The sequence below is a fragment of the Lytechinus variegatus genome, chromosome 5 (genome assembly GCF_018143015.1).
Source record: "Lytechinus variegatus isolate NC3 chromosome 5, Lvar_3.0, whole genome shotgun sequence".
Classification (NCBI taxonomy): domain Eukaryota; kingdom Metazoa; phylum Echinodermata; class Echinoidea; order Temnopleuroida; family Toxopneustidae; genus Lytechinus; species Lytechinus variegatus.
In genome coordinates, this window is record NC_054744.1 from 6,429,059 (window position 1) to 6,443,542 (window position 14,484).

General features: G+C 35.2%; 1 protein-coding gene across 2 annotated transcripts in view; it reads right to left on the reverse strand.

The window, feature by feature from the left end:
• Window positions 1-2,645: 2,645 nt before the first annotated feature.
• The window catches only part of LOC121415154 (major facilitator superfamily domain-containing protein 12-like), a 60,466-nt gene continuing 48,627 nt past the window's right edge, over window positions 2,646-14,484 (reverse strand). For both annotated transcript variants that reach the window (XM_041608288.1, XM_041608289.1), the window contains 2 exons: window positions 9,948-10,075; window positions 2,646-9,452 (listed from right to left, as the gene is read on the reverse strand). In XM_041608288.1, the coding sequence (XP_041464222.1) occupies window positions 9,064-9,452; window positions 9,948-10,075 (517 nt within the window). In that variant the 3' untranslated portion in view covers window positions 2,646-9,063. The remainder of the gene's footprint in view (window positions 9,453-9,947; window positions 10,076-14,484) is intronic.

Genomic DNA, 14,484 nt, shown 5'->3' on the forward strand with positions numbered 1-14,484 from the left:
GTTGCAATTGATTCAATCAATCGTAACTCTTTATAAGATGGGGGCCTGAACTACACATTGATTTTCCAGGATTTAAGTTATTTTTTTTTTACCTTTTGTGCAATATTAATGTCCCATCACAAACTGCTTCTTTCGTCCTAATTGGCGATGACCATGTTTCATAGAAGCAAATTGTAACATATTACCATCATACATACATAATGCCAACTCCCTCGATAAAAAAATATCAAAGATTTGAAGGAATCAGTCTCGACTAGCACTTGTGCTACCTTCTGGTTCCTTCTTAACAACAACATTCAACCATATACGTATCTTTTTGTTCAATCATCAATATTGGAAACTGTGACTAGGATCTTAAATATTGTTAAACATTTGTTTTAGGTTTATAAATGCATGTCACATTTTATGTATTCAGATTTATCGTTTGTATTCTCATTTTATCCTTTATAATGTTAGCAATTACATCTGTATACTAGAATAGTTACGTTTGTGCTGTGATGTTAACACATTGTTATCGTTATTGATATTGTTGTTAAGTAAATAAATAAACCAAACTCAAATCAATAGGCCTTGTTAAAAACCCATATTAATGTCTAGATATATCCACTCTATCAGATGTGGGTTGGTCTGTATAAAGGAGCACATATTTGTTTGGTTTTTGTTTTGTTTGTCCCTTTTAAATTTTTTTTGTTCATTTAACACCTGTATGAAGCACCTTACAAATGTTATAATTATTAATATTATCATATAATAATAATAGCCAATTATTATACAGCGCTTTTCCCAGAATGGCTCAAAGCGCTTTGCAGCATATTATTACCCTGGTCATTGGATTCATTTCAATCCTGCACGAAAAGCGCACAATTTCCACTCCCTGGGGAGCATTCCTTGCATTCATCGCAGCCCGTTCATTATGGCACTGGCAAATTCAAACATACAATATCTTTCGCATCCTACCAGGTACCCATTTAGCACCTGGGTCGAGAGTGGCAAAGTGTGGATTAATGCCTTGCCAAAGAACGCTAGACCGCGGTGGGATTCGAACAAACCACTCCCTGTTTACAAGGTGAGAGTCAGAACCACTACACCACGGCTCTTCCATCATATGGAGACAATGTTATTCAGATGACAATGATAGTTTCCTGCAAGGGCAAAGGCTGGTTTGAGCATGGGTAGGTGCACATCTTGGGGAGGTGGAACTAAAGTGGTATAGGGGTGCACATCTTGGGGAGGTGAAACTGAAGTTTGGAAAATCAGCTGTTGAAAGCAGGAGAAGGGATGCAAATTTTGTTTTGCATGCCAATGTCAGACTCCTCTTCCTCGGCTGGAGGGTGCACATGCACCCAATGCACCCCCCTCCTGTCTGCACCCTTGTATTAGTGAATTCATTCACTGATTGAATGCCCGTCTTTTTGTAAGTCCATGATAGAAAAAAGAAGGAAATAAAGTAGCAAGACCCATTGGAAGAAGAAATAACTAAAAGTTGGTAGTGACAGAACTATGACACAAAAAAGAAATGCAAATTGTTATCCTTGACCCGTAAATAAGCATCTTGATGAAAATAAATTAGTACATGGGCCCATTTTGCTTTGAAATATATCTCAAATGCCACAAAATACCAAATTCATCAAACAAATCGTCAAGTGAGAATATTTCTCCTGAGAAATACCTTATCAGACAACTTTAAAGCTGACTTTGAATTTTGGTAAATCTGAAGATTATATATTTTTCAATGTTTGGATTCATTAACAGATTTAAAAATGAGGGCCTTTATATCCCGAAAGCATGCTGGCTTCAATTCTCTTTCGCAAAACCACCTCAGCCCCCCCCCCCCCACCCTTCTTTGGAATAACCCCCCCCCCCCAACTCTCTGAAAAAATCCTCTCCTGACCTCTTCAAAGTGCATCTATAACCATCCAAACTATAAACTTTAACTGGTTTAATCCTGCTAACAGTGCTCTGTATCCTCTGGAAGATAGGCTATTTCATTACTATTATTTCGTGAAAAAAAGAAAATATTACAGTGAAAGCACCTAACATCCTAAACTGCAATTTAGAATTTTCACAAGAAATCAACGGTTTGGAAGAAATAAAACAATTATGCTTTCATGATAATGGAATGTTTGATGAAGTTCAACCTGATTAACATTATTAAATCTTCACAAAAGATAAAGTCAGGATTTAATGGATAAATACCTACTTTTCACTCAGATATGTAAATCTCGACTAATAAACTTTAAGGCATCTGCCAACAAAGGTATTATGCTGCCTTGAACCAACCCGCCCTGGGGTAGCAGTCCATGGCACTGTTATAGCTACCTGTAGCCGCTTCCACAAAAAATCTCCATGTTTATTTAAATGAAACTCCCACCTCAAAAATGCCACTTAACATCCCATATAGATTGATTCAGTAAATTACAAGTGACTTGTTCTTTACATATTTTAAGCCAATAAGAGGCCCTCTAAACATAAAATTAAATAAGACAGAGGAAACGTTTAGAAGGCACTAATAACAATAATACTAATAATAATAAGACATTTATAATGCGCAAACATATCCACCCTATTAGGGGTGCTCAAGGCACTTACAATAAACTTAACTCACTACTGGTACAACGTACAATTTGGCCATTAGATAAGTTTTCAAACTGGCCTTGAAATGTTCTACTGATCTACAGTCTTCTAGTTTAGTTGGAAGATTGTTCCATAGACGGGGAGCTGCTGATGCTAATGCACGATCTCCCCATGACCGTCTGGTTTTTGGAATAGAGAGATCGAGAGAAAAGTCTTAGAAGCGCGAAGACCAGAGCGACCAGGTTTGCGAAAATCAAGAAGAGATGAGATGTATTATGGTGAAGAGAAATACTAATTACATCATTAGTATATTGGTGTAATTGAACAACATCATTTACAGCAATAAATATTTAATATATAGTAATATAGTCTAATTTTGTATCAAAGCAAGGCCATGACCAGTTTCTTCCTGAAACTGCATTATATGCTTGAATACACTCCATCAAACAGGAATCACAACACTTTAAATATTCACAATATAGATGAACAGTTAATTTTATAGTTTGTTCATGGGTGTGATCAGTCAAAATCTTCTTGTTCTTCTAATTTGCATAATGAGCAATTGACTTGTAAATCAACCACAAACCTGTGTTTCAGTGTTATCTACCTACAGCCTAAAAATTATCAGAATCTGTCTGAAATATTACTAGCTTTCATGCAGAAATCATATGACATTTATACTACTTTTAAACTATAGGCTCCGCAATGTGACATTCCTACCAATCTGAAGAATGAGGGGGGGGGGGGGCAATAGACAGGTGCAATACAACCCCTCCCCCCATTTTCTTTTGCGTGTATAGAAAATTTATTAATAAAACCTTGTAAATTAAGTAAAGTGATCATGCTTCTGGAAGGATTTGAATCCCATACCTCGCAGTTCTGTGTGAATATAAGAGCATATACTTTCTTTCCAATGCCGGACACCCCCCACCCCCAGAACTACAAATTTCATATACTGTGAAATTTAAGTACATTTTATATCAAGATGGATTGTCGACTGCATGCAGATAAAATCTATGCCCAATACAGTATATATAATGATTTCTGAGATGTTAGACGTTTAATATCGATACAAAGAAAAACTAATGTGATCATAATCAGTCCTATATGCATATGCTCAGACCAAGTTTAAAGTTGATCTGTCAAATGTTTCTTCAGAGAACAAACGCAAGAAAGTCGGACTAATGACCTCAAAACATAATGTCACTGGCAAAGGTCTACAATGGGCGGAGAAATAAAATACTAAAAGACTACATGAAAAAGCCAAAGTGAAACAAACAAAAATGCCCTTTTTACTAATGGAGCAATTAATAGTAACAAAAACATATATCATACATACAGTGTACATATCTAAGTAGACAAATGTATTTCAACTTTTCTCTATTCAGCATATTTTAGAGTTGTTCTTCATACTTCAGTAGTCCTAAATAAAAAGATATATTGTGACACTTCTGTAAATTTAAAGAACGACAGCATTATTTTTTTTTTACTAAACTTTAGTACTTTTCAATAGAGAAAATGAGAAAATTCAAGGTTCATAATGAACTAAACAGGAAAAAATATACAAATCCAGATAATACACTAAGGCATCTAATTTATTTTCATTGGATTGTTTTACATGTAAACTACTCGATAATTCCATGTGTATTTGGTAATTTGGGTACTGATAAAGATCATATCACAGTTTTTTACATTTCTACCATAATATCCAATGACTTCATGTTAAACATATACAGTGAATACTAAACCATGACATCAAATAAAGATTACAAAAAGAGATAACGTATGCATAGATAATGCAAAGTAACCTTTACAATAGTTTTTCAAAATAAAGTGAATAATAGTGACCTAATGACGAAAAGTCAATACTGAACATGCATTGTTACACATCAAATAAAATTCATATTCCATTATTCAATATATAATATTTATTCCTTGTGAAGACAAATTATATAAATCAGTTATTTTCATCATATAATCTTGTGACATAACCAAAGGAGAAGTTTAAGTACATTATATTATGCTTGTGTAGGAAATTACTTCCAGAAGAATTTAGGAACCTTTTAAGAATCAGAGTATTGTCTTTAGCACGGGAATCCCACATATGTTTTTTTTTTTCATTTCCAGCTAACACACTTCATCTTAGATAAAATAACACACTGCAAGAACGCCGGTGTTAATTTAACACCAGCCCGATATCCATATCGGAAAACCCCAGAGAAAGTGTTTTAACAACACCAGTTTAGAATAAACCCGATATTGTTTTGACACTAAAATGCCTGGTGTTACCAAACACCAAACTGGTGTTTCCTTACTTCGCTGGTGTTTAGTGATATAGATACCAGGCTGCTATTGAATTAACACCTGCATATTTGCAGTGTAGTAAATGCAGGAAAGCCACTATTAAAAAGCTTATAATGCCTTTATAGCAGAATTCTAGCTTTTAAGACGGGCACAGACTTTTGACAAAGTAACTCATTGTGCATGTATACACTCGTCAAACCATGTTTGATAGATACAATAAACATTGTGACCTAATCAATGACATCATACCTAAAATCATTGTCACATTGTACAGGTCTAATGTCCAAACATGGGCAGGGACAGTTCTGCTGAGCATGCTTCATGTGCAGGCATGAAATAAATTCAAAGTATATGCATGGGCCACATGATATGTGATCTTGCTGTAGTTTGGTCACTATTACCTATAAGGACCGAGGGATTTGTTTTATTTATTAGTGTGTCGTGTGATAAAATGTATGCACTCACAGTAAGCATTGCAAAGTTTAATGAAGTTGATTCATAACTGCAAACGGGGTCGCCTAAAAATACCGATGCATTCTGGGTAATCTATGTTCACGATGGCAGCATATTGGTTTGTGCATTTAAACTATGCCATTTGGTAGGCATGAGCCTTAAGCCCAGCGCACATATTTTCTAAGAAATCACAATCAGCATTAAATTTGAAAGTTCAAAGAAGTGAAATTATTTTATTTGAAGTTCAGCAAAATGTTAGGTATAATAAAATCATCATTTTTTATTTGCGGCAAGCCCTGTGGTCGGAGTGAAGTCCAAATCAGCTTTAAGTCGCAGGCGATGATGACGTCATTACGATTTGGAATTAAATTTTCTTTTATCCCTTCAGCGAGGCTTGAACTAGACTGAATTTCAATTTCATTATAGTCCTTCCACTATTTTGAACTCTGATCGCTAAGATTTTATTGGTTGGAATGTTCATATCAAATGTTATTACAATTTCTTCGAAATTCAGCTTGCAACAAATCGTATAGTGTGCGCTGGGCTTATCAACTATAAAAACATTGCACAATATCACAGTACTTTGTTTTGTGCTCAACTACAAGTAGGCCTAATAGGTATTTTGGAACATTGTATCCTGCTATACATGCCCCTCAATGACAAACTGCATGTATTTGACACCTTATGAAAATGTGCAATTTTGTCAATTGTTTTTTTTAGGGCTGTACCGTGGCTTCCCATAAAATATGAAATCATTCTTTGTGTGTTTTATTAAATGATGAAAATACCATATTGTGAAAGACTGATAATTGCGCAACACTGCATATGACATCTATAATGTGCACATGTAATGCTACACCATACTATTTTGTAGGGCTGTGCCCTGGCTTCCTCAAAAGTGTGAACATATTCTATATGTGTGTTATTAATGTTAACAGTGCTATTATTGTGCTCCTATTGTCACATATAAAGTAGGGTGACTTGTCAGTGTGCGCGTGCTATAAAAACATTTACACCTATACTTCAGGTGAACACAAGATGGCGCTGTGCAAAGAGGCCACAGTGTGGTGCATGGAATGCAGTTCTCAAGTGCACAAACCTGTCTGAATTCAAATGTGTATTTCAGGGTACAAGTCATAAATATTAGAATTCCTTATGAACCACATGGCATTGTGCATTCAACTATTGCTAATATTGCACCACGATATCAAACGTTGGCATTGGAGCCAACGGACAATAAAATGAGCAGAAACAATACTCCTGTCAGTAAAATCCTCTTTTTTAACAGTGTTTACCAAGTCTTTTTAGTCGAAGGACCTGCAGAAAGAAATGAGACATTCTGTAAAAAAAATTGGGAACGCTGTGAAAATATTTTGTGTTTTCTGGGCACCATGTGAATTTGAAAACAACTTGATCCATCTTGAAAGGCATGCTGGTTTAAAGTTCAACCATGCTACATGGTCAATACACATAAAAATAAATTCAAACAAATTCCCATGCAGGTAGATGTACATAAAACGAAAAAAAAAATGTTGATTTGAATACTGGACTCAATGAATCTTTGACTTATTTTCATTTAAAAAACTTTAAATGAAGAATGCAAGGTTGCTCCAAAATGTGAAAAGGAACATAAATTTCTTCTTCTGTAATCATGAGCATCCAGCCTGACAGATGTATGCCTGCTAGAGGAATCCACCATTATTATTTTTATAATTATGATAACACTATGGAATGTATCCAGCTCTTAACTGCCAGCTCAAACCATGTTGGGTGAAAACAGCGAATTATACAACATTGCTCAATTTAGATTTGAATGAAAAAAAAAGAAAATGTATTTCATTTCAAATCAGCAATTAACAGATTACATATGAGCAACATCAAGGTTTATTTTTATTTTTTTCGTCAAATCAAAAGGCCAAGTCCACTCAACATGATGTTGATTTGAATAAAAAGATGAAAATAAATTGAGCATAACACTGATAATTTCAACAAATTTGGATGTAAAAAAGAGTTGTGATATTGGAAATTCTGATCAATAATAATAATTGTACTTGCTTATATAGCGCTTAATACTTGCTTTGTCAGAAGTCTCTAAGCGCTCTACAGTATATGCAGCATAAATACCCTGGCTTTAGCAGTGCAGCTGTTACGCGCGCTGCGTTTCAACGAATAAATTCCTGCAAGGTACCCATTTATCTCACCTGGGTTGAGTGCAGCACATTGTGGATCAATTTCTTGCTGAAGGAAATTAAGCCATGGTTGGGATTCGAACCCACGACCCTCTATTTCAAAGTCCGGAGACTAATCCACTGGGCCACAACGCTCCACGATTAAACACACCAAAGAGTGTGAAATTGGACAGTATTTAAATACAGAATCTAATGAGGTCACACATACTCAACTTCTTTGTTATTATTATCATTATTTGGCGTCACCTGTGCCTGGGAGGCGATAAGCAAACTGAATCACAATGACCCGCAGGTCTCTCCTCCCGATATAACTGATTGGGGGAGTGCAGGTGGACCACTACACCTGGTTTCCCCCTGCTCTTATACTAATAGTGGAGCGGGTTCTTAATATGAGAAGGTGGTGTCTCTCCTCTACACCGGGCCGGGCCTCCATTTAACGTCCTATCCAAGGGACAGAGTTTTTTCCACTGTAATGCAGACTGCATCTATGAAACAGGGGAGAGACGTTTACACACAATGCAGGTTTCAGTCATCATCTGCCTGGTTGGACTCAAACCCACGACCTTTGCTTCGACAGGCAGACGCTCTACCTCCAACTTTCAGAAAAACTTGACTCAAACTATAAGGTGTCTGCCAACAAAGTTATCATGCTGCCTTGAACCAATCCACCCTAGGGTAGCAGTCCATGACACTGTTATAGCTACCTGTAGCCAACTTTGCTCTCTTTGTGCTTCTACTGCATGTTTATGAAAAACAAAAAAACGGTTTTACTCCTACGTGAACATGTGAAATTATTTGTAACTTATAATAAGTCAATCAAAAGCTTCTCTACTGTCAAATCTATTTTGTTTTACATACAGCAAAAAGGTGAGGAGTTACTTCACCAACTCTAAGTAAATATCTAAATTCTACGACTCTCCCATTTTGCTTTCGACAGTGATGAAGTTTTGAATACTGTGCTTGTTTGTGTTTTTTCTCAATTTACTCAAATCATTCAGCTTTAGAAAAAGCCTGATTCTGTACATGAGACATACATGTCTATACTATACATGTATATTTGACAACAATTCATCAAGCATTTGATATATACATCAAACATGGCATACAAAGAATTTCTTTACAGATGACAGCACTCTTGTATTAAAAAAAACAACAAAAAAACACAAAATTACTGGAAGACTTCAGCACTGGGGAGGCAAGACCTCATTTGTAAAATTATTGGAAAATCACTCTGTACCATGACGAGTATCCAGAGATAGTCACAGCTCTTTAGAATAAACAAAGGAGACACAATGCCACATCCATGGACGACTAAGCAACTGGATGCATTGATATGTCTGCCATGTTTTTTTTCTTTTTATTCATTCCCCTGAACATTTGAACTCAATGACATATGAGGTTTGATTTTCCACCAAACATTTGCCAAATACAAATGCATGGTATGAATAATATACCTGTACTATGAAATACATTTTCATCGATCTACCTCATACAAATATAAATTACTTCAATCATTTTTAAAAATCTGTTACATCTTAATATTTCAAGTCCTGACTTCATGGTCACCATAATTTTCTCCCTGATTCAAATCCGTATCATCAGCGTTCTTCTCACCATGCCCTTCATGTAAACTTCCCTGAGATTCTGCTTCAATACTACCATTTAACTTCCCATTAAGTATATCATGGTGTTCCACAAGGTTGTCTCCGTGGTCCTCTATTTTTCCACAGGATCTGGGATCGTGTATATCTGCACAGGCACTTGTTACCCTGCCTGGGGAATGCTGTTCTGCTTGGGGCAAATAGCCATTTGTCCCAGCAGGCTCCTCGTCACGGCTCCTTGTTGAATTAGTGATGAACTCGGACGAAAGTGGCCTGGACGGTTTTGACTGGACACTGGACTGGTCCTCCTTTACACAGGAATGTGTTATTTCTTCAACAAAGGTAAATGAAATGTAGAATACAATTAATCAATGAAACAGGTAGTTCATTCAATAAACATGCATGTCGCTTGAATAATCTGTTGAGGGGCAGAAAGAAGCGAGCTCCTGTATTATGGATTCAATACACTCTGGCTGTCAAAGGACTGCCTTCCACCCCCCCCCAAGTATTAAAAAGTGAAATGCCTCTAGTAGTCTTGCATGCATTACATGATTTGATATAGTAGCAATACTTACTTTAAAGACAAAGTGATCAATGATACTTGATTAATCTCATGTAAAAGTTTAATGAACTAGATCCATTTACTTTCAAAGTTATCAATAAAGATAACATTTCAAAAATTTAACCTTGGTTAAAATTTCGATATTGATACTACTACTTCTACTAACAATAATAACATTAACAGTCGTAACAAACCATTACAATTACAGTAGTAATAACTTTTAAAACACTTTGATAACCAAAGTCATGTGAGTATCTGGCTTACTTTTTCTTCTCTTTCCTATAGTGACAGGTATAAGAGTGGCAAGAACAATAATAGCAAATATGGCTGCCCCACCGGTGACGTAGGTCATGACCTCTTTGTAGTATGCCTTACAGCCTGGGCAACAGTGCCTGAAATGAGAGAAAATATGGAAAAAGGTTACAAGTAATCATTTCAGGGGCCATTGAAACTGGGGGGGGGGGGGGGCTTCAGCCACCAGCTTTTTTCTGAAACCATGTACAGAAACATAAAAATGACCATCTGATTGTGATATTTTGCATGGTCCCCCCCCCTCCACATTCAAAGCCGTAATCAAAGTAAGTTTAATACTACATGTAACAAAATGTAAAATATCCCTTTTTTCAGCAACAGCTCTTTAGCACAGGTGTAAAAAAGGGAGAGTAGGTAGAATATTTGCCCAAACCATGTTATATTCTAAATCTAATATTCTATACAGGACAAAGAAAAATTAACAGTGTGGTGAAAGTATCATGTCATCATCTTTTTTGTGTATGCATTTCAGCACTTTCATGGCCATGTATATCAATGGAGCAGTAAGAAGAACCTTTGCCTATTAATTTCAAATGCAGGCAAGACAAAAAATAATTCAGTCCTCCAAATTTGGAAAAAACAAAACAAAAAAACAGGGACTCTTGACCCATAGGCCTGTATTCTGAAATAGGGCTTAGAGGACAAGTCCACTCCAACAAAAACTTGATTTGAATAAAAAGAGAAAAAATCAACAAGCATAACAATGAAAATTTCATTAAAATCGGATGTAAAATAAGAAAGTTATAGCATTTTAAAGAGAAATTCCAGTAGTTGCAGTAAACACTGATTTCATGAGAAAGTCTGTAAAACAAGGCTTAATTGTCAATATATCATTGAGGATCTAGATCTGGTACAGTTACATTAACTGAACTTTGTGAAATCTTGAAATCTACGCTGAAAAATGTTCACACCGAAGATCCCCAACACAGATAAGCGCACGTGGGACAATGTATAATTATTGCTTAGGGCGTCGGGCCCGACGCCCTACCCGATTCCTGTGCTTATTTGCTGATTTCTCAGCAATTACACAATTTCTTCCAGAATTCTTTGGCACATGTGTTTTATTTATACAAACAGACACTTTGGTGGTCATTTCATTGGATTCTGTACGAACTCATTTTGATATCGTTACCAAAACTAGCATTTACCTTTAAAGTTTCGCTTATTTTCAACTAAATAGTTATATGAATGAGCCAGTTACATCCAAATGAGAGAGTTGATGACATCACTCACTCACTATTTCTTTTGTATTTTATTATATGAAATATGAAATATTTTTATTTTCTCGTCATTGTCATGTGAAATGAAGTTTCATTCCTCCCTGAACAGGTGGAATTCCATTATTTTTACATTTTGTGCTTCAGGCAAGGAGGTCCTAATCGTCAAATTCGTAAAAATTGAAATATTGTATAATTCAAACAATAAGAAACAAAAGAAATAGGGGGGTGAGTGACATCATCAACTCTCTCATTTTGATGTAACTGGCTCGTTCGTATAACTATTTTGTTGAAAATAAGCGAAACTTTGAAATGTCATAACTTTCTTATTTTACATCTGATTTTGATGAAATTTTCAGCATTGTGCTTGTCTGATTTTTCTCTATTGCTTCAAATCAAAATTTTTCTGAGGTGGACTTGACCTTTAACTTAGTCCATGGTCTAACTCTGTGCTAAAATTATGGGAAGCCAAACATGTTAACATTTGTTCACATGGTATGTTTCTTATGTTTACTGCACTCTTTCCGAAGAAAATGATCTTATTTTTCCTTCCCAGACAGTTAAGAATGTTTTCAGAGTCAAATGAGCTGATATTAATGAACCTTTACTGTTCGAGATTGGCTATCCGTAGGAAAACCACTACATTAGTCCAGAGTACATATGTAAACATTATAGTACATGCACATTTTTACTTTCAATGCCTGGCTTTCTTTCATGCAAACTTGGGATATCATCAGTTTTGACTATTGAACCTAGGGCCTTTTCAACCCTCTAAGAACTGATGTTAATGGTAATTAAGGATTGCCTGACCATGCAACTGAAATGTTTGCAAGAGAAAATGCAAGTAAAAATAGTTGTATCTCAGGGCATTTACATGCAATGCTTGCAAAGAAATACTCTCAATGAAGGAGGAAAAATTTTCAAATTTAAACTTTACATAAGAATTACAAAATGGGATTTTCTTTTCTTACTTTTGTCCTCATTGATAAAAAATTGATCTTCTGTCAAAATATAGAACATATGTTGACACCAAGCATGAACTGAATTAATAAAACCTGTATATTATCTCCCATGAATACAAATTAATACTAAAATACATAGAGTTAATATACCAAACCAAGGCCTTAAAGCTCATTTAGAGCTCATTTAGTTTTAGTACCAAATTTGAATCAGACATGTCAGATTTTACAAGTTGAATATGAAGAAACAGATGCACATCACATACATCTTCTGTATTCAAATGTATGTTAGATGTCATTTAATATTCCACTTGTGACTTTTCATTGAGAACTTCAGTGTATTTCAGAAATTATGCTAACCGAACTATCACATTTGACCTACATGTACATGTTTATTAAGATTGCTAGGGTACTAGTAATTGATGCCTGCACTGCAAAAACTCCGGTGTTGATTTAACACCAGCCCGGAATCTATACAAGTCCACACCAGAGAAGTATCGAAACAACACCAGTTTGGAATCAAACCGATGCTGTTTTAATACTAATTGGTGTTGTATAAACACCTTTCTGGCGTTAGACCAAAACGAAACTGGTGTTGTTTAACACTTCTCTGGTGTGGACATATATAGATTCCGGGCTGGTGTTAAATCAACACCAGAGTTTTTGCAGTGTGTATCCTCATACACATAGTGATTTAGAACTCACAATGTAGCTCACAGAAATGACATCTCATTCATTTTACACCTGAATGTGAATAATATGCAGGGGGATGTTTCACAATAGTGACTTGAACTTAAAGGACAAGTCCACCACAACAAAAGTTGATTCGAATAAAAAGAGAAAAATCCAAAAAGCATAACACTGAAAATTTCATCAAAATTGGATGTAAAATAAGAAAGTTATGACATTTTAAAATTTTGCTTAATTTCACAAAACGGTTATATTCACATCCTTGTCGGTATGCAGATGAGGAGACTGATGACATCACTCACTATTTCTATTGTGTTTTATTATGTGAAATATGATATATTCAAATTTTCTCCCTGTTGTCGTGTGAAACAACGATTAATTCCTCCCTGAACATGTGCAATTAGCATTTTTTATGCTATATGGTTCAATCAAATTGGTCCTTATTGTCAAATCTGTAAAAAATGAAATATTGTATGATTCAAACAATAAAAAAATAATTTTTTTAGTGAGTGATGGACATCATCGACTGACTCACCTAGTTTTGCATATCAATGTTTAGTGAAAAATAAGCGAAACTTTAAAATGTCATAAATTTCTTGTTTTACATCCGATTGACTCACCTAGTTTTGCATATCAATGTTTTGTGAAAAATAAGGGAAGCTTTAAAATGTCATAAATTTCTTGTTTTACATCCAACTTTGATGAAATTTTCAGCATAATGCTTGTTTGATTTTTCTCTATTTATTCAAATCAACATTTTACTGGGGTTGACTTGACCTTTAAAGCATCACCGCTATGGTCAAATATGCACTAGGCCTAATGCGTATTAATCAATCAAACTGAACTTTACATATCATGTGCAAGTCAGTATTTAAGCATGACTCTAAATCAGACTTATATCTTTGACATACACCCTCTGGTCTTTTTACCGTGGAGACTTCATTGAATGGGCCACTCCATTTTTTAATTTCCCTTTTTAAAGAAATTATTCATCATAATAGGAAAAACATCTTATTTCAATTTTGCCCTTTTCTAGCTATCCTCTAGCTAAACATCATAAACTGAGTTTATTTTGCAATCAAAATTGCAATCAGGATTATTTATATGTTTATCAAAAATTTCAATTCATGCCATAAGTACTAGACATGATCCTTGAGAAATAGGCCGGGAGCATTTAACCCATTGGCTCCTGGACTCTATAATTCCCATAGGCTTTTGTAAAGGAACTACCTGCTTCCAGTAAACAATGGGTTAATTCCCATAACACACATGCACACAAGCCCTGTCAATCCACGAGTGAGCTTATTACTACACAAAACACTGAGCTGATCAGATTTTGTATGATCAATTCAGTTTCCTGAAGACAGATCTATTGAAAGACATGGTGGAAAACAAATAGATTAGCATGAAACTGAATCCCGTACATCCCTTGCAGATTAGTAACCAAATGCAAAGAGAAGCCATACATTGTCTCTCATTCACTTTGCTGTTTTCACAAAAACCCAAAGAAGCTTGAAGAACTTTTTCTTGTATGTATGAGATTGACAATCAAAACGATGAAATAAATATTTTCAAAAAATAATAAAATGTATATTTCATTTAAAAATTACCAGATGTATACAC